Source organism: Epinephelus lanceolatus, chromosome 2, assembly GCF_041903045.1.
Source record: "Epinephelus lanceolatus isolate andai-2023 chromosome 2, ASM4190304v1, whole genome shotgun sequence".
NCBI lineage: Eukaryota > Metazoa > Chordata > Actinopteri > Perciformes > Serranidae > Epinephelus > Epinephelus lanceolatus.
The window spans coordinates 38,323,345-38,345,350 of record NC_135735.1 but is presented as its reverse complement, the minus strand read 5'-3'; the positions used below and the strand labels follow the sequence as shown (position 1 = coordinate 38,345,350).

The 22,006-nt window shown below is 41.0% G+C and overlaps 1 protein-coding gene across 3 annotated transcripts in view; it reads left to right on the top strand.

Moving 5' to 3' along the window:
- The window catches only part of chst8 (carbohydrate (N-acetylgalactosamine 4-0) sulfotransferase 8), a 210,049-nt gene extending 190,653 nt beyond the window's left edge, over positions 1-19,396 (top strand). For all 3 annotated transcript variants that reach the window (XM_033626089.2, XM_078161471.1, XM_033626080.2), the window contains 2 exons: positions 11,608-11,645; positions 13,535-19,396. In XM_033626089.2, coding sequence (XP_033481980.1) covers positions 11,608-11,645; positions 13,535-14,722 — 1,226 coding nt within the window. In that variant the 3' untranslated portion in view covers positions 14,723-19,396. The remainder of the gene's footprint in view (positions 1-11,607; positions 11,646-13,534) is intronic.
- The last annotated feature ends 2,610 nt before the right edge of the window (positions 19,397-22,006 follow it).

The following is a 22,006-nucleotide window of genomic DNA, read 5'->3' as shown; positions in this document are numbered from 1 at the left end:
TAAATTAGGTGGTTTTATTTTCAGCTGTTTCTCTTCACGTAAACGACAGCCTCATTTCAGCACCAGTGGTTGTCCATGTCCCAACAGTTTAACAAGTCACCATCCTCACCCTTGTTCAACTGCTGAATAAGCAAGTTTTCAAATCTTTTGGAGTTCTCATTTCCTGTGTGGTTATTCATCTAGAATATAACATATAGTGGGGATAAGGGGAATAAAGCTTTTGCTGAAGCAGGCCCTCCTGTACACGATCCCATATCAGCAGGCTGGAAAGCAGGAGAGAAAAGCCACAGCAGAGCAAACAGTCAGTCACAATTGTGTGTGCTTTCCATGTTCAGGCAGTTTCAAATGAATAGGAGTGAGGACAGTAATCAGGTGGACTGGGTGAGAATGCAGTCTAGCAGGAGGAACTGTGGCTGTACCAGCTGTCTATTTACAGATGACTGACAGTTGTTGATGTCAGTGGTGTGTTGGTTGTCAGTGAGGTCACTGTTTAAGGTGATGTCAAGATAGAGAGGGTGGAAAATGGCTTTGATGAACATTTCCTTTGTTTGTGACAACAGAGTTAATGAGGACTCCAAGCATGGGTGTAAATCTGAGCACTTTGTGTAGAGGAGTAGACTGAGGACACAGCCCCATAGGCGCTGGTGTTGATGATGACAGCAGGGGTCCATGTGTGGTCAGTCATCGCTTTCCTTGATCTGTTGCTTTAATCTACAGTAACTGACTGACAACAAAGCTTAAATCAATTAAGACTAGTCTGGCATGGTTACTGTGATTCTAGCTTTTGTAGGAGTGATTGTACAAGTCAAGTCATGTCCAATATCACAAATCAAAAATTTGCCTCAAGGGACTTTACAATCTGTACAGCATACCACAGCATCTACTCTTAGACCCTGAGGGGGTAGGGTGGAGAAAAACTCCCCAAAAAAACTTTTAATGGGGAAAAACTGGTAGAAACCATAAGAAGAGCTACAAAAGAAGGATCGCTCCTCCAGGATGGACAGAGGCGCTATACAGTTTCAGAGTGGAAGGAGTTTTGGAGGTACCTGGTTCCTGAAGAAAAAGTCCCATTCATTTTTTGGTACACAGTGTCACAATATTTACAGTTGGATCAATTCTACTGTTTCTATCAGCACGAAACTCAGGACAAAAGATTAATAACTGCATTAGAAAATATCTCGTTCTTAATAAAAAATGCTGAAGGTACAAGCTTGCGTACATAAATCTATTCTAAAACATAAATATAAACATTTAGTATGACTCCCGCAATGCATTTTGACAAAAAACATACAATTACTGATCTTATAATTCTGGGACATGCACTGCTAACGGTAGGTGGACGCTAAAGATGAGGGTGTTGAAAAAGTGGACAAAAGAAACACAATCTACAGCCATCTACATCAATTTATTTTGAAATTCTAGTTAAACGACTATGGTGCTGTGTTTTGTCCTCAACTGTAATGTTGAAGTGTTCTGAATTTGCTACTTCTCCAACTCATATTTAGACCCGTCTGCAATGCCAAAATACAGAAAAAAACATGATTTTCCATAAAATAATTTGAAATAATTAATATATTGGGCCATAACAAACAAATAGGGTCATTGAATTAAGTTGGGAATACAGTATGATGAAAAGCACTTCCTGAGCCAGCAGCTCCTGCCGCTTGCCAACTTTATGTCGTGTGTGCAGAATAGACCAAAATAATATGAAGAATATAAATGCAACAAAGTCATTCTCAATAAGGACGTAAAGAGCTTGAGGTCTGTAGTGACTCAGCTCTGATGAGTGAGGTTTGATAGGGATATTATGATTGATGTTTTCCGTCTGAATGGAATCTTGTGTTTTACTAAATGAAATTTGAAGAGCCATTGATTTTTAGATGTTATGCCTGTTCAAAAAGGACTGAACTGTGATGATCACGGAGCTTGCGCACTGAGGAGGGCACTAGCCTAAATCTTTGTGTATGTTAGACAGCGTAAGAAAAGTCTTTTGTTTTTAAAAAATTCAACTTAATCTTAAAGGTTAAGTGTGTAAGATTTAGAGGGATTTAGTGTAGCGGTGAGGACTGCAGATTGCAACCAGCTGAAACTTCTCCCAGTTAGAATTCCTACAGTGTTCATTTTCACCGGTAGCCGCATTATCCGCAGAAGTCACTTGCTCTCCAAAGGAAATCACAAAGGTGATTAAAACCAGACAGAAACACTGAACAAAGCAGTTTCACGTTACAAATCAATGTTTCTTCGATGCTGTTTGGCATAAACTGACAGGCAACTCACCCCCACATGCTAATGTTTGCTCTGATAACTTAAGAGTCAGACATTCAGGAAGATTTTACCAAGAGCCAAATTATCCAAAACAAATGAATCCAGTGATTTAAACTTGTAAAAACACATTACACCTTACTTTCCAAAACTGCTTGTTTCAGATGGGCCTCTAACTACATTGGGCGGTGCAAAAACGCAAAATGTGAACGGTCCTATCTGGAGCCAGTGTTTGATTTGTCCGTTCTGGGCTCCTGTAGTCATCATGTCACTCAATCATGGCAGTGAACATAGCACCCTCCATTAACAAGGACCCGCTCCCTATATAGATATAAACGGCTCAGTCTGCTGTTACAAACACGATTTATTTTCAGGTGATTACATACCTATATTAAATTTATGGCAACATATCCCCCGAAATCCTACAACCAGCTTTTGCATGAAAATTCAAGGTAGAGGTAGATATTGATTATTAGACAGTAAAGTCATGCCATTTTCACTGGAATTTAAATGGACAATATAATTATGTTGTTATAGCTTGAATACATTTCTGAAACATGGCTAAAAAATTAGTTCACTACAAGGCTGGGTATCGTCTCAAAAATTAAGGTACCAGTATCATTACCATTAAAGTGGTAACAATACCAATAGAGTACTAGATTCAATGCCTATCATATGAACGGAAGAGAGGGTAGTATAGCCATACTTTCGAATGCTTTGGTGGCAAAGCATGAGCTCTGCACTAGGGTTAGTTAACATTTGCAGATTCAGCAACAGTAGTTAAACTGTTTCAGTGTCAGTGTGAGTTTGTGGGTACCATTTAACGGCTCAGTGTTGCATGTTAGCCTCTGATGCTGAGTTAGCTTGTGCTAACCAGGAAAACATTGAGCTGACTGTTTGCGGAGGAGAGAGGCCTCGGAGACAGCAGCAACAGAAAGTTTGCTTATCCGGAAGGAAGTCTGGACGGTCCAGTATTAGACCCTCAGTGCAAAAAGGATTGAATGGAGGTAATTTGGCTGAAGAAATTTCAACACCACTTGGTACTGGGTTATTATGGTCAGTACCCATTGAGTATCAATACCCAACCTTATCGTCCAATAACAAACAATTGGTTTGAGGGGCAATTTTTTTTTTGTGAAGGGCCAGTGATTATTGAGTATCCCTCTAAGATACAGTTAAAGGTACTGCAGAATCTTTTTCATGGTCTACGTCCTTCTAGTTTGTCAGAACTGTGGCTCTCTTCACAGTGTGTCTGTCTACTCTTCCATTTTGAACAGTTGACTCAGTACTCAGGCTTTAGATACATGAGAGCGCATCACTCCTCTCATGTCATCAGCAGCTCTGTTTATCTAGCTGTGCCTGTGCAAGTTCCAGGACAGCATACAGCAGCTACGCCTGCAGATTTCACTGTGTGAACTCCTCTCACAAATTTCAGGCTACTGACCAGAGAAACTTCTAAAAATCTCCACTCACTGTGTGGACTTTTTGGATCCCATCGGCTTTGTGCTGACAACTTAATTTGCTAATTTTGAGATATTTGGGTAGGCACCCATTATGCTCTAAGGACATAGGAGATGAGCATTTTGTTTATCCCATGGTCTTTCCCATTGTCATTGGTGGCAAGGGAGTGTTTCACAAAAGCAGTTCTGCAGTGTGTACTTGCCTAGGTCAAGAGCTGTGCAGCATCTGAATAAGATATGTGCCAATTAAAGCCTCCTGCACCTCGTCTCAGCCGAGATAATTCACTTAACCCCGGGCTCGCAGCTGACAGGTAGCATTTGTTTACACATCCCTCCTCATGCACGCTGCCAGGCCCCGTCCTCTACGTGGTATTAAAACAAGCCGCCTCCCACCACACCCCCACATGCAGCTCTCTGACTCTCTGTTTCCATGGAAATCTGCCCTGGGAAGTCTTCTGCATTTCCTAACCTTGAAAGTACCCCAGTAGCATCGACTGTGAGAATATATTGTTGTCAAAATGAATTGTCATAACGGTAATCAGTGCCACATTTGATACCCCCTTTCAGCAGCTTCCTATCTGTGTAGTTCATTATTTCCCCTCCTGCTGTGTTCAGTACCCAGCGTTCCCAGCATGAGAAAGGAATTTGAAGATCGCACAGAAAAAGAAGCCCAAGATTGGAGCAAATTAAAACATGAGATGGATTATTATAGCTACCTACTTTATTGCCCCATAGTGGCTCTTTATCATTAAATGCACTTTCCTTTTTTTTGTCTCTGTATTGAGGATTGTACAGTTAAAGCACTATACACCAGACAGCATGTCCATTTAAAAGAGAAAAATCCCATTGCCTCAGTTTCATTATTTGATCACTCTGAGATATAGCTGATCTTTTCTGCGAAACACCCATAAAACTATGTGAAAGATAACCCCCCTGCTTTTTGAAGGTTCTCAGTTTTGAAAGTGGATCAAACATTTTTACACATTTCAAATTGTACCATAACAAAAATATTTTTAATCCATAGATGCAACACTTTGTAATGTAACAGCCTCAACCCATTGACAAACTCATTCACAGGATTTATGTTATGATGGAAGTGACGACGCATGAGCCAAGCAGCTGCCTCAAAGCAGGAAGGCAAAGTGCTCTGGAAATAGTGCAAAGGTGTTAATGCAGCACCACAGCCTCACGTCATAAATAGTCTGCTACCGTGTTGAGGTTTTAATCCCACTGAATGTTGATGCAGTCTTTGTATGCTTAGCCTGTGCACTGCCACAGACAATTATGAGCCAAACCATGTGTTATTTATGGTGCATGGATGGCACATTGATTTAATGTAGCCAGGGAAGGGAGAGGGTGTGCTCTTTTTCATTTGAATTTCATCTAATGAGGGAGCACATCCCCCGCAACTTACGAATCTTCCCAACACTTGACCTTAGGAGGGGTCACAGGTGGTAGGTGAACCTATACATGGCATTGTGAACATCATGCAATTTATGGATTTGGCTAATAACTCTAAGCACTCTGAGGTGCAGTAAAAAAGGAATTGCGTTGAGGAGGTCAGGAGAATGTCATGGTGGCGTTTAGGTGTAGAGCTCGAGAGACAGGTTTATACACACCGCTGGTTAGTAAACCATTTTCTAAAAAGACATTGGTCCTTTATCCAAAGAAATTACCACACATTACTTGTTTAATTAAAGCTACAATGTGAACACAGCGCTGACACACTGAACAACATTTCCTCAGTCACATCTCACACTCTCTTTCACATCACGTCAAGCTCTAAATGTACTATAAAGTAATAGAACCGTATCACCGCATGAGGCCTCATTAACTATTATGTAGCTTGTAGCAGGAGGAACTGCAGCAACACTGGCAAAGTCACAAGGGGAAAAATATCTACTCCACGTACCCTATCATAAATCTAAAGCCTGTAATTACCTATCCTGCGCTAATACGGACTAAACAGACTAATAATGTGCAATTAGGACATCAAGTTAGAAAGAGAAATGTCAAATGAACACAGAAGGTATCACCATGCAAAATGTAGCCATAATGAAACGGCTTTGTCATCCGACATTTCAGTTATGACTCTTTATAACCTTTGTAGGTGGCATGTCTTCTGATGCCAGTTGCTTGCTCATGGCACTGCGCTCCCCCACTGAACAGTCCAGTAGGTGAGAGGAGGAGAGTCGGTATTCCCGTGACTGAGGGGTTCTTTTTTGGGAAACTTACTAAAATATTTTAATTGTCTCAGCACTCGGAAAACAACACTACCAACTCCCCTGCAGATATACTGCAGTCATTTTGTGCTGTGAAAATAAAAGATAAAGAAAAGAAAGGGAGAAAAAGCTAGCACAGTATTATCAGCAAAATTTTCTTTAAGCACCTATAAGCAATATACTTGTATCAATAACTGATTATATGGCTATTTGGATATGAGCAGATCACTCCCTGTAACAAACCCACCATGAATTATCATCCCACCCACGTGCAGTTCCTCTCAGCTCTACAAGATTTTTATTTTAGCTTTGTTTTGGTTTTCAGGCCCACAACTTTAGTGTTTTAGCTCAGTCTCACTGCTTTCATGCAGCTATTTTCAGGGAGGAAAAAGCTATAGGAGGCCACTCTATGCCAGCACAAGACAGCAGGTAAACAAAGTTAGTGACCAGCTGGTGAACACAGTTGAGCATTTAGCGGCTAATGAGTTAGATATTTCCCTCAGGACTTTGTGGAGTAACCGAGCTGGATGTGTAAATGAGCAGCTACTTGTTAACGAGTTTGCCATAAAAACTTAAAAAATGCTAACAAGTTGTTTCTCACATTCACACCTACGGACAATTTAGAATCACCAATTAACCTAATCCCCAATCTGCATGTCTTTGGACTGTGGGAGGAAGCCGGAGTGGCCGGAGAGAACCCACGCTGACATGGGGAGAACATGCAAACTCCGCACGGAAGGGCTCCCGCATCCGGGATCGAACCAGCAACCCTCTTGCTGTGAGGCGAGAGTGCTAACCACCACACCACCGTGTCGCCCTATAAAATTATTATTAAAGTAAAAGTACTTAAGAATTGGGTCTTTTTATGATGATGATGAGAATGAGGACGACGGCGATGATACAGTATTGTGGTTCAGTGGCATTTGGTTAAGGTGGAGTTCATTCTAGTAACTTTATATACTAGGTATCGTAAGTGCTATATCGTAGGCAACTGGACTTGCTTGTGTTCAGTTGCCTACAATATAGCACTTATGATTACAATGACCTGGATGATATATACTGGGTAACTACACCTGCAGTAATGCAACATATTTTATAAGCTGATCATAGTATATTTTGTATGTAAAATGTTAAACTGCAAAGTAAATAGTAACTATGGTTGTCAGACAAACAACAAAAATAAGTCAGATAAAAAAATGCACAACACTTCTTTCAGGAATGTAGTGGACTAAAAATATACACTCAGACTGAAGGTCTCTGCACACCAAGCTGTATTTTACACGTGTTTTTTTCATCAGATATCTGATAAAAATCATGACACACAGAAACCTTGGGCACTGAACCCTCTGTTATAACGTTCTGCTTGTTGTGAAAATTCATTGCTGTTGAGCATGTCTGGATAGGCTAACATTACCCTCTCTTTGTCATGAAACATTTCAAGAGGTTAATTGCCTCCTTACAATTCCATGTCTTTTTCTTGCTGCCCGCCTGTCCACTTTTGCCCTGTTCCTTTCCTTTGTTGCAAATGTGACCTAAAGGTTACGCCACATTATCTTTAATGCTTCTTGGTCGAACAACACTCTAAAGGCTTTTGACACATGCAAAAAAAAGAAACACAGAAAATCGAACCTATTCCCAAAACTTTGATGAAAATCTGAGTCGGTGTGTAAATGTCATTGACACAACATGAGGTCGTATTTATTTTTAAAACGTGCCACAATGCGGGGCATCGGTGGCTTAGCGGATAGAGCAGGCGCCCCATGTACAAGACTGTTGCCGCAGCAGCCCGGGTTCAACTCCAGCCTGTGGCCCCTTGCTGCATGTCTCTCCCTCTCTCTCTCTCCCTTTCACACTTCACTGTCCTATCAATTAAAGGCAAAAATGCCCATAAAAATATCTTAAAAAAAAAAAAAAAACGTGCCACAATGCTAGATGAAAAACACAAGATTTGTGAGCAGAGGCCTTTTGTATGTAAACCTTTCATTAATCAAATTAGAGAACTGTGTCCGTTTGCATTAATCTCTTCTAATACTAAATCCTACTGATTGATCAAGTCTGGTGTGGCGTCATGGCTCAGTGGGAAGTATCTCTTTCTTGGTGTCCAGGTTGTTTCATTTGTACAATGTAATTACTTGGATTAAAGATGTGTCATTGATTCATTCTTGGCCAAAGCTGTGCTTTGAGTTGTGAACACCTAAGAAGGCCTTAAAGTTTCCAAGCCTCCCTCCACAACAAAAAAAAGCAATCCTCAGATGATAATACACACAAATTTTAGATGTCTTGTGTTTGGTCTTTAGAGAGCCTCGGCAAGCGCGTCTTCAATCCTGAATCACTGATTGCTCACCCATCACCTCCTCCTCCCCAGCACCTGCTCTCTCTGGCCCAATCCCAGAGGATTTCAGCACCAACTGAAACATCGTTTTATCTCACACCACAACAAGTTAAAACATCAATGGACCAGAGCTTAAAACCTAATACCTCTGTTCTCAAGCGTTTTTCCTCTGATAAACCACCCCAGCATGCCAGAGCTCTGTATTCCCACACAGAGTCAAGTGGAGGAGGAGCATGTGTGCAGAGTGCAGGTGTGGGTGGTTTGTTGGGTAGAGAGGGGAGTGCAGCTGGTTGGGGTCACAGTGGCTCAGTGTGCAGAATGACTAATGAAAGGTTTATAGCGGCGCAGCATGACTGCCTAGTCTGAATAGTGGGCTGGAGGAGGACACGCCTTGTCTGGCTCCCTGCCTGTCTCTGGTTTAAACCAGGCATTTAACAAGTTCTCTCAGAACATAGGGGCCACAATCCTTCACTTAATAAGCTCATTATTTCACATTGTTTTTGTCCTTTGCTCCTCCTCGGCGGCGGTGGCAGGGAAAATTATGTTTGATGTGTGTCTCTTTTAGAGAGTTGTACAAGGGTCTTTGAGAGGAAAGGATGATAATGAATCCACTAATGATGTGGCCCTTGCTTATATGGATCCTTGCAGTAATGCTGGGTCGTCTGCATGAATATTCAGAGGCTTTGTCTCCGGGAGAGAGGTGGACGCTCAAGGTTACTTTAGAGGGCAACAGAGGACGAGGCTCAAGAGCCGATTCAGCTTTTAAATCAGCTTCTATCATCAGCAAAATTACAGTGAAATACCTGGGAATCAAAGCAAAATTCATCAGAGGCCGTCTTTTGATCTATGCTTTGAGTGTGAGTTTACCAGAAGCCCTCAGAGCTTCTAAAAGAAGATACCAAAGCAGTTTGACATTTAATGTCTGGGGATAAAAACAACTTCAGTTTTATTGGTTGACTGTTTTCTTCCCATTACAGAATTCCCTCTTGATGCATTTATCCTGAATCTCTCCATTAGTACAGCTGAAAATCCTTTTTGTGAATGCTACAGTATACAGTAACTGAGCGCACATGTATAGAGTAAAAACTGATAATGCCTCTCAACTAACTTCCAAATTACACCTTCGGAGAAAGTATATTATTAGGCATTATTAGGCTATTTACAAAAAGAGTTTTGGAAAAACTTGGGCTTCTACTGTAGGTACGACATCTATATGTGGAATTACCACTATGAAATTTTTGCATCTTGCAGGATGAAACCTCAGTCTTAACAATTTATCACTGTTTCACTGCGCAGCAGTAAAAATCAATAGCATAGTTATACTGAGTGGAATTGACTGAGTGTGAAATTGCAATCAAACAGCAACTATTACCCTCAACCAAATAGATACTACAGAGATAAATGATGTTTACAAATCCCCCTGAAATCCAGTTTACATTGTTCTATTGCTTGTTTCAGTTATGCCTTATCATGGAAAAATGTTCCTCTCATGAAATGTAATTTTGGCTCCCTACTTGAGAGAGTAAATGCCTTTTCAGAGCCAGAATTTGTTCACTATTTGTAGCAAATTTTTAAAACTAGATTTATTAAATCAAATCAAGCCGTGTCAGATTTGTTTTCAAAACAACTTTAACAGGACACTGTTGTCACAGAATGCTGAACAGGACAAACAAGTGTCCTGTGTGCTCCGCTCAGTGCCTTTGGCTTGAATCTAATTTAACCTTGCTGCATTTCATTGTTCCTGTTTCTCAGAGTATTTTTCTTTATAGAACAAACTATACAAATAAATGTCATATATTCAACTACATGCATGTATTGCATCAAATATGGATTCTGGATTCTGTCAGTGGTACTGCAGAGTGGCACAATATAGAGTTTAAGTGTTGCTCTGCTCGAAGGTGCAATATGGAATTGGAAGGTGTGACAGTGTTGACATCAACAGCTGTGACAAACTTGTAACAACAGGCAGACAAAACACCTCTTAGAAGGAACCAGTTAAACGTTTGGAGATTTCAATTACCACCTTAATGGGCTTCTCAAGATCAATAACTGAGCGTGTATTTTGACAAGATGGTCAGGGCTACAAGGGGCTTGTGCCGCTCCATCAGTTTAGAATAGCAGACACTGAAAGGCGGTTGCTGTTGTGGATGTGTTTCCCAGGCGATGGCATCTGTGTGTGTTGCGATAAATATTCATGCGTTTCACATGCGCCAATGCAAACTGATATCAAAGATGCACATCCTACATGAGCTATCATTAGGGTTAGGGGATCAGATAACACAGCAGCACCAAAACAAGATTAGAAATGTCACACGCCACCTCCTTAGCCCACTCCCCTTAATTTCCCCCACCCGCCTCTTCCTCCAGTGTCTTGTTCAGAAGAATGAAGACGAGAAAAGATTCAACACACAGAGCCAGACAGCAACACAGAGCTCTCCAGCGCATACTAATCTAAAACAACATTGCATCTGGGCAACGCGTTTTATTCCCTCCCCACTGAGGCGTGTTTAAGTGTGAGATAGGGCTCTGCAGATCTCATCACTTAGGGAAGGTTGTGGCCTGCATCTACAGCCCTCCCCCGCCACCACCCCCTCGTGCAGGTTCCTATCACTTCCACCCTCAAATTGGAAGTGACAGCCCACTCAGGCAGAGGTGTCTTCACTCCCCCCCATCTGCAGCCATGCAGCCCCACTCAGAGCTGTCAGCCTGATTATATATCAGCAGGATGGGGGGACCTAAGGAAAGGAGATGTCCAGCTGGAGACAGACCACTAAACACATCGTCTGTCCGGCTGCTGCACATCTGCCAATACACATACCACCTGTCCCCAAGGCTGCCACAAAACCAATCTGTAGGTCTCAATCACTCCTGCTGTCCTCTAGAAAACTCTCTTCCTCTTCCTCTGTCTTTCCTCTGATCTGCCACTACATCTTTTTCAAACTTTGGTTCTGTTTGCTGCTCCCAGTTTCCGTCTTTCCTTCTCTCTTTTCTTGCTTACTTGCATCTGGTTTTCCCTCTTTTTCTTGTGCTTTTTTTCCTCCCCTGTCTCATCCTCAGTACTTGCTACTGGGAGCACAACTCATTTACCAACTTTTCATGCTTGTAGCAGCTCATTACACAGATAGAGCTACCTGTCTTTCCTCTGTGGACTAGTAGAGCAGTGGTGGTTTTCCCGGGGATCAAAAGTAGTCTACTAAGTGATAGGAAATGTTCAATTATTGGAGCGGCTGATGCATCAGGAGGCGCCTAACTCTCCCCTACAAGGACAAAAAATACATGTTGTTTACTTAAGTGCTGATTTTCTTGTCTCTTTTCTCTTCTGTCTCCCCAGGCGTGAAGCTTGGAAGCACTCCGCGGCAGTCCAGAGAGGTACATGTTTACTCCATTTCTCCCAAAACACAGATCCGCAGGTTGCTCCCAACTGTTATCTATTGCAGAAAAGTGATTGTCAGCCTTGTACCTCTCAGCGTGTCTGATAGTATCTGTGTAGAGAGGCTGACCTCACACTGTGCATTCAGCCAGTCAGACTTTACTGAGTAAACGGTTCCAGCTGAACCAGGTCTACAGAGTTTTCCACAAGTGCATACAATGTCCAGCTGGGTGGAAATCGGTGGGTGTTCATGTATAGAAGGCCCGTTTTGTCAATCAAATGTATATCAGACCTTGGAGTGCTATACCTCGTTTTGTTCAGGAAAAAGGGACATTGCAGTCAGTGCAATCTTACAATCAAAAGAACATATCTGAGAGCATGACAGGTGAAATAAAAATACATGGGCTTTACTGATTTAAGAGGCTTCAACGCACAATGTCATTTTCTGCTGCTAGGGTTCTGTCAATCAAAACAATAACCAAAGACAGACTTTGATGATGTCATGACGCAGCTTGCGGTTATAACTGGGAGCCATTTTATCCAAATGAGCTGCTGCCATTAACTCAGCTTGTTTCTTTGATTATTTTAGATCCAGATATCCGATGACTAAAATCCTTCATCTAGTTAAAAGATAAAGATAAATAATGATAAAGATCTAAAAGGTGACGTGACTTGAAATGTCAGGAAAGTGGTTGGTTGGAAATATTTTAATGTCTGGCTTTCCAGCTCACAGCCAGCTGTTATGGAAAGCTCTGGGCCAAGGTTTCTCAAAACAAAAGTCGCATGGATTCATAAGAAGCTCGTTTAAATTCCATTAAGCTTTTCAAGCACTAGTAACTACTGGATAACAGTTACGACTAATTATGTTTATCCATCCCTTTGTTCATGTACAACCTTGCATTTTGAGACCAGTTCCTGTATTTTAAGATGTGCACAAGAGCCCATTTGAATGGAATTGTTCTCATGCCCCCAAGCAAAATTAAATCAAACAACAATAGCAGGGGGTAACATTTGTCCTAAATTGCCACATATCATTAGTCATGGATAGCTACACTGATCAGATAGATGTGAAGAGAGAGCAACATCATGTTTGACTCCACTACAATCTATAAACTAGATTTCTATGTCAGACACGCAGTGCTCGTAGTACTGTATCCGCTCTCAGATAACCCCTGCTTGCTCTCATCTCTGCTGGGATCGTCAGCACCTATGAGAGACTTGCATCAGTACAGACCCTGAAGAACGTGATGTCTGGTGCATAGGTTTCTGCCCCGTGCTCGCCTTGCACATTAAATCAGACAGGGGAAGGAACCACTCCCTCCTTTTCTCCCCCCCCTCCAGATGTCCCTGAAGATGAAAGAAAATGGCCATTTAAGTCAGGAGGGGGATGAGCCAAGATTCATAATGGTCTCATCACCTTGTCTGTTGTAAAATTAAAATTATACATCCAGTCCATTGGCTTTATGATGCCATTACAGCATTTAATTGAAATAAAATGTCAGAATGCATAATGGCCTTGGGCTTCATCTGATGGTAATCAGGCAGTAGATGATTCTAATTTACATTCCCCATTAAGTGTTTATAAGACATTTATTTGATATTACAGCTCCGTTTATTGATAGGTCATGGATGGCATTGGGTAGTGTGTGACATTTGCGTGAAACAAGTTAGACCTTTGTTTAAGGTATAGTGAAACAGCACCATCAAGTGGCCTCTGTGAATACTGATGACACCATGTTGGGTCAGATTAACCACCCCATTCAGTAAAATGTATTAATTCTCTGTTCTTGTACATATATTTACATTATCATCTGAAGATGTTGCTGTGTGTTTGGTATTTACACATACACTACTGTCTGCTACAACCTGTGTTGTCATTGTTTTATAGACTCTTTCTACGCAGGACAGAGAGAGAGACAAACCTGAAAATAATCAGGACGGCCGAGCAGCAGAAGGAATCCTGTCCAGCCCAATCCCTCCGATGCAGTTTCCACACTTTGAGGAGAGTAGACAGACGGCCACCCCTGGGTCTCGGGAGCAGAATAAACAAACGCCCACCCCTGGGTCTCGGGAGCAGGACATAACCTCCCTTCATGTCTCCAAAAGACAACGCAAACTGCTGAAAACAAGTCCCCCAGTCCATCACCCCCCCAAAAGTGATTCCTCATCATCCTCTACTTCCTCATCCTCTTCTTCCTCCTCCTCCCCCTCTGCCTCTGGCTCTCTCACCCTTGATAAATGGAAAAAGCTAGCCGATATTCAAGGAGCACGCCGGCAACTGATGAAGGAGATGTGTGCCAAGTACAAAAGCAGCATCTCGAAAACCATCACAGCTCATCATGTGAGAAACCTCTTTGTGGAGGACAAGTACAAGTTGTTGTACTGCCAGGTGCCCAAAGCAGGCTGTTCCAACTGGAAGAGGACCCTGATGGTGCTGAGCGGAAAAGCCTCCGATGCTCAGAGCATTAAACATGACACAGTCCACAATGGCCACCATCTCAGGGAGCTTAACAGCTACGACCGACAGGGAATCATGCACCGTCTGGAGACCTACACCAAAATCATATTTGTCCGAGAGCCCATGGAGAGAATGGTGTCAGCTTACCGGGACAAGTTTGAAAATCCCAACAACTACTACCACTCCCTGTTTGGGAAACCCATCATCTCCAGATACAGGACGAACCCGTCCACAGAAGCCCTGAGGACAGGCAATGGGGTAACATTCAAGGAGTTTGTCCAGTACCTGCTGGATGTCCATCGGCCTGTGGGAATGGACATCCACTGGGATCAGGCGAACCAGCTCTGCAACCCATGTCTCATAAACTATGACTTCATTGGCAAGTTTGAGAACATGGAGGAGGAGTCCAACTTTCTCTTGCGATTGACTGGGGCGCCACCCAACGTCAAGCTGCCCAGTTTTAAAGACAGGAACCCATCTGACCAGAGAACTTCTACGGATATCACAGAAAAATACTTTTCACAGGTCACCCCGTTGGAGAGACAGCGAATCTACGACTTCTACTACACAGACTATCTGATGTTTAACTACACCAAGCCTTTTAAAGATTTATACTGACTGACTCCTATCAACTCTTGATTTACAGTCACATTCCATGTCCATATATGATGATAATAATTTTAACATAAAGAGGCTAACTCACATGCTGATGTGGATCTTTGCATCTACAGAGACATCAGAGAGACTAAACTTCCTCTGAATTTTGCTTTACATCTACATCTCTACCAGATTACCTTCATTTTCAGACAATGACTTCAAACTACGAAATGAAAAGGTTCATGTGATTTTAACTACTCTAAATTGTCCTGAAATGGAAGTTATGTATTCACTACTAGCATACGGTGAGGTAGAATATTCAAATTATAAATGTTTTGCTTCTAAAAAAAAGTTTATTATTGTTCAGCAGGCTTTAAATTATGCCTTACTGTGAGTCAAATAGGATCTGCAAATATGTTTTATGGTTTGTTTCAATGTAGGCGCCACATGAGTGCAATTTAATATAGGATCTAATCATATGCCCATAGTCAGAACTGATTTCAGTATACAGAACAGTATGTTACTGAGCCACTATCACCCACTTTTGGAATAATGATACCGCGTTCCTTGGTTGAGCTCAGATAAAGATCAAGTAATGATCACCACCATGCACTCCATGTGTTCATTTGGAATCTGTGCATTAGAATATGTAAGGGATAATGCCCGATGATGTCTCCATTATCAGTTCTTAATGGCGGATGTGGAGGCGTGAACCAACCGATGCATGGCCTCTGCTTATACCATGATCACTTACCAAAGAACTACAAAGTAAGAATATTCATTTATATTTTTATGCTTTTTGCAGTCAAAATCTTTTTCACAAGCCATAACTTGTTTCCATGGTAACACCTAAGGTTTTAACTTATACAGTACCTGGAACAACCATTACCACCCCATAAGGTCCTTATGCAAGGTTCTTATTATCCATTAAATAGGACAAACCTTAGATATGACTTATCAAAGGGGGGCCATTTCTAGTCTGCTCAGCTCATAGAACCATTTGGCTCAGCTATAAGCTAGAAAACTAACGTTACACAAGCAAGTTTCAACCTCAATGACATTGAGTACAGTTTGAAAACAGTAAATATAATTTCAAAGTATGTTTAACAGCAACACCAGTTAGCTATCCAGCCCCGTCATTCTCTACAAGTCAATATCTAGATGTTCACGAACAATACACAGGTGTAACGTTACTGCCGGCTGCAGCCTAAGGTTGCAATTTGAATAGCGAATGGGATGTGAAATGATTGCTTAAATTCAGAGGGGCAGTATAGTACATGCAGTGTGTGTTACAGTCTCAATCCCGTGGTGTTCAGAGGATGCAGCACTGATGGACTACACTCAGTGTTGGAAATTGATTGTAAACAGAGGCTATGACTGCATCCCTTACTCATTAGATACAAGCTAACATTATGTAGTCAGTGCATTAACTCTGTAGTGTCCATTATCAAATTTCAATACCCTGCAGCTGATCAAAATTGAGTATTCAGACCATGGTGTAATAAATATTAAATTTGAAATATTTGCATTTACTATTTGACTTACAGCAAGTTAGGCGTCAGTATACCTCTATGTATCAGTGCATACTAATACAGATATTTCATGTAAGTGGTTTTACTAAACATAAACCATAATGAAATTATAATACTATAAATAGTATGAATCTTTAAAATGTGTCAAGTGCTGCCCACTCAGAAGCTGTGTGCACCTATTGTAGCATTTTTGTACTTCTAACTTTGTCAGCTAGGTTTTTGCTTTAGTCTAACACATACATGTGCTGTAGGTCCCCCCCATCACTTGAGGTATTTACTTGGGTGGCTGTTGCTGTTAAATGCACAACATTCAAATATTTGCTGGGTGTGAAGTGTTGCTGCCAGTATCTCCTGACGCCTGTTAGTGTTCCAGATAGGGATGTCCTGATCAAGTTTTTTTGCCCCATCCCAGTCCGAGTCATTCAATGTTCAGTCCCGATCCGATACCCCTATTCTCTTCGATAATACAGCTGCACAGTGCACGCCATGCCGTTGTTAGCCGTCATGAATGTGTATATTTGCAGCGTCTATACATCTTTTGTGCGGATTATGTTAATAAATTAGTAATTGTTTTTTTTTTAGGGTGGTTTTGCCCGTGGCATTGTGTAGGGGCATGGTGAGTGTGGTTGTTTCCATCTCTCCACACACAGAAAACATGCTGCACTGTAGATAACAGAAAAATGCAAGAGACGCTGACACTGAGCTGCAATTAAATGAGGGCTCATAACTAAGATAAATAACATTAATGGACAGTTTCATACAGCATTTCACCGTTATTTATGGTGTGTGGTGTTTTGCGGCAGCTGGATGCAGAGTGGAAGAGACACAGATGGCCGTAGCCATTGCGTCACTGTGAAACCTTTGCCTGTAAAAACACCGGTGTGACAGCTGACGTAAAACGAAGAATTGGATCAGGCTCTGTACAGCTCAGTATAGCCAAACCGGATCAGTTAAAAAATGCCATTATCGGCCCAGATACGGATCTTTGAGACTGGATCAGGACATCCCTAGTTCTGGATTTACTAGTCATTCAGTTTCTAGGCTTTGTTGACAGAGCTGGCAAGAGAATGGGTAAAAGTCAACACTGCAAATAAAAAACAACAGCAATGTTTCGACTTGGCCTGATGGCAGTTGAAAAATGTGTGATTTGGACATTTTTAGAGGTTGAGACAAAGACAAGAGTGTTCCCAGTCTCCTCCATCTTTCACACTAAACACCTCCTGAACAGCTATCACTTACAGATCTCACAGCGTCAGTAACTCCATACCCTCTGTATGTATCACATCTATTCTGCACCACCATATAGGCTTTTTTCTGACACTACTGTGTACAATTGTATAATGGGCATTCAGATGACTATATATTTTTCTATATATTTCTAAAATATATATATTCAGTGCTTATGGTGACGGTATGTTTATTTTCTTTTCAATGTCATTTGTTGTTCTTTCAGTAATACCAGTGTAGAGTTGTTGTGTAACAGAAGAGTTTCTTTCCAAAATAAAATATCCACCAGCTGAAAACCACAAGTCTAACTCCCAAGAAGCTAACGACTGCAGACATTTGCGGTGCCATTTGAAGTGCAGAAGATATCTTGCATTTGATATATGAACTGGTACCACTTGGTGCTTTGAAGGTAGCTGAGGACTTTTTTTTTTAATGAAAATGGATATAAACACTTTTGGAAATTAGCTCTTTAATTACTTATCTCAGATCTGTTTCTCTCAATATGATAATAGACCCTGTACAGATGAGCTGCATTCCACCTAGTTACCCATCCTGGCTAATAACATTTTTACCCACAGCAAATCCAGTGTGTGTGTGTGTGTGTGTGTGTGTGTGTGTGTCTGTGTGTGTCTGTGTCTGTGTCTGTGTGTGTGTTTGTCTGTGTGTGTGTGTGTGTGTGTGTGCGTGCGTGCATGTATATGTGTGTGTGGCTCAGAGAGAGCTGTTAAGATGTGTTACAGTCTTTTTTCCTTCAACTTTTAGAAACGTGTACACACACACACACACACTGCTAAAAGACACAAATTGAGGTACAGGTACAGTATCCTGTGTGTCACATTATTATACTGCTATATTCCCAACACACCACCCAGCTGGCACTAAACTATTACCTGATGCAGGCCAGATCACATTAACAATGTGCACTAGTGGAAACTGTACCGAGACTAGCAATTCTTGAACCACAGAACCATTCACCAGATAATCACTGTAAATCTCCAAGATTACATTGACTAAATGAGATGTCAGCCAAGGTTTCTCCAAATGAAAGTTGAGTTTAAATCTTCTTGGTTTACAGTTTAAGCTTACTGTGCAGTGAGTGCAATGAAGACGTGACTACATACGATAAACATGACCCCGAAATAAAAGATGCAAATGAAGACATGTAAGAGTTACATTTCCACAGAAATACCTTTAATAAACGAAGTACAACAAACTATAATTTAATCAAGATAACAAGTCTGGCTGCCACCCAAAGCGGTATTTTTTAATAGGGCACTGTGCAAAGAACTTCATCTAATGTGATATTGGGAACAACCTATTGCTAGTTTCCTGTAAAGTAGCAGTCACTATTCAGCTACATGCTTTACAGCTCACTGGAAATGTGTTTTATGTAACAACATACTTGAAAGAGACGTATTTGCCTATGAGTAAGGGGAAATTTATATTATTTAAATCTATACACACTATAACTTTTGAGGACCTTTAATGATTTGGTGGTAGTACCCTTTCACGGTGATGGTAATTGTATGAACTTTTGTCAGTATACTGTGTTGACTTTTGCAAATCCAAAAATCTAATCTTTGTTTAGGTTGTGGTCAGATTCGATGTAGGTATAGCCAATATCTGGCCAAACAGCTACTGCATTATGATGAGTATTACTCCTGCAAATTCTCTGTCCGTTCCTGCCCCCCACCCCCGCTAATAAAGTCTTTTTGATATGTGGGTGTATGGACAGATTTATCAAAAGCGTAATTACAATAACAAGTGAATGTATAACTGTTTATTGTTGGTGCAGAAGTGTATAAAATATGATCTTAAGCCCTTTGCCTTATTTTACACTGCCAATCAAATGGTGTATTTCAGGAAGACATTCTTCAGGAGGTTATTATTTCTGGCTGATGAGTGTCTACTAATAAACTGTCTTTAGCATTTTCAATGTATGTTTCTCTTTTTTCTCTTGCATTGTTAGTTTGACTGTCTGAAGTCCAATGTGGTTTCTGAGAGTCAGTTAATGAGCTCATGAACTCCAGGATGACATCTGTGGTATGAGGCTTTGCTTTGGATAATTGTTTTTCAGTATATTTGCATTCGTAGATTTTTCAACTCATGTTCTTGAACACATAACAAAATAATACTAAGCATCTGCAGCCATGCTACTGATACCCAGATACTGTAGGCACCTAAGTATTTTGAGCTAAGGGCTAATGACAGCATGCTAACATGCCCACAATCACAGTTGTTATCATTCCAATGTCAGGTATTACATTTCATCCCAGGTTGGACATAGGTGTTCAATAATTGTTGAAATGCTTCACTTAAAGCCACAAATATCAACCTCATGCTGGTGCAGGGGGGAAAAGTAGAATATAATGTTCAGGAACCGTGAACGTCTATACAAGATTTTGTGCCAATCCATCTAGTAGATTGACATATTTCACAAAATAACGACAAATGTACACAGCATCTGGCTGCATCCCGTTCCAGCTGTGCTCTGGCTCAGTCGCAGTTTCAATGTCCACTGGAAACATTTCAGAAGTGGAGCATCTGTTCTTCAGCAGCCACACTTATAATATAGTTTGTGAGTTGTTTACCGACATTTTCTGTGTTTTACAGGCATAAATACAGGTTTGTAGCTCATTTAGATGTGGCAACAGATGCTATTTGGCTGTACTTGGATATGACAAATTTCTGTTGCTTCAAACCTGCTCTGTGATCACTCATTTTAAACGTCGATATACTTGTTTGTTTTGTCTGATGATGTAGTGATCATACAATAATGATGTCTGCAGCTGCAGCAGCTTGGTAATGCCTGCTGGTCAACATAGTATTCATGAGCTGCAATAAAATTTCACACTCATTCAGCTGTCTGATAACAGAGACAGAAAAATATGTAAATGAGAATATATATATATATGATCAATTTGGCTGCATTAAAACACACTGTAGGTGATCACAGAGAGGAGCAGAACGGAGTTTGAGAGAGGGAGTCGGCCCTCATTTCTCCCCTTATCTCACTCTCTCACAACCTCCTGTCTATGTGCGAAGACGGAAACAAGTTAAGTGCATCATCAAAATTTAATTTTAAGTCAATAACCAGTAAATATAGGGGTTTATACACATTTCAAAGTGAATTTCATGTTTCAAAGATGCAAGCTGCTCTGGCAAAAATACACCCAGTGCATAAAGAGAGCGTAGCAACGAAAAGAGCCGCGCTTGAGACACTGCGGACAGAATCAGCATGCAATGCAGCCAGGTCCTGTGTAAATAAAGCATATGTAAAAAAAAAAAAAAAATTGGTTGTTGCGCTATGAGAAATGTTTGGGGATCATCCTCTTATTTTACACATTCTATGATTAATACAAGCTATTGCACACCATGTGAGCATGGCACTCGAAACCACACACTACACTTGTCCTGTCTCTTCTTCAGTGTTAATTTAACCAGCATCGGTTCATAAGAGCATGTTATTATTCAGCACAGAATTAGCACTCGCAAAGAGGTAACACTTTTAATGATGCACAGCAGCAGAAGGAAACAGACACGTTTCAGCCCTCAGAGTTTCATGGACATTTGTGGGTGTGACCCCTTATACCGCAGCCAGGAACCTGCCACTGATCTTCCTTTGTTTGATTATTCAGCAGGGACCTGATATGCATGCATACATCTATCCAGTACAACCACAGCCTGCTTCTGTTGGCCGCTGAGTAGCTTTACAGGATTGAATGGAAGATATAAAGCTACATAAATCAGGTTCACTTGCTGACAGCCTCAATTGGCAGCAGGAGGTAACTTTAAAATGTCATCAGAAAAAAAGGTGACATAAAAATCATGAGATGAAATCATGGATTGGTACCAGAGAGCTCCTTATAGCTTATTCATTCTCAACAACAAGTCAATGAGTCCTTGTATCAAAAGATATCAGGGATAATAGAGCAAAGTACTCTATCTAATGTTGACAAGACCAGCTTTCAAAAAGTGTTTGCTGCCAAGAAAATGGTTTCAATTTCAGTTTAAAAGAAATTCTCCCTCTTACACTCTTACACTGTTATGTGTCATCAGTCTGTGATGTTCGCCAGGGGGGATTTTGTGATCATTTCATTTTTTGGTGCACCAGGTTCCTTCAGTCTGCCTCACCTACTTTTACTTCATGTAGTGGTTTCCAACATTTCCCAGGATGGCCTTTGAAAAATCCCAGTGAATAACTTCTTTCATCCCGCTGTTGGTTTTATATGAGGGAGGAAAGAGAAACAACAAAAGCAACACAGTTTCCAATTTTCCAGTTCTGTTTCTCGCAATTAAGTTTTATAGTCACAACAAAGAAAGTGTTGACTGTGTCTCAAAACAAAGTACCCCTGTTCCTGCCTGCTCTGTAGTGGATTCTTCAGTGTATCATTACTTTGCATTGGTGCAAGAGAGCAGCACCAAAGAGATGCTTTAAGGCTTCGGGATGGATTTTTCCTTTCATAAAGTCATTTACTTCAAAAGAGGGAAAATCATTTCAAATTTCATTTTACAAAAACAACAATAACTTTGTTAAATACTGTGA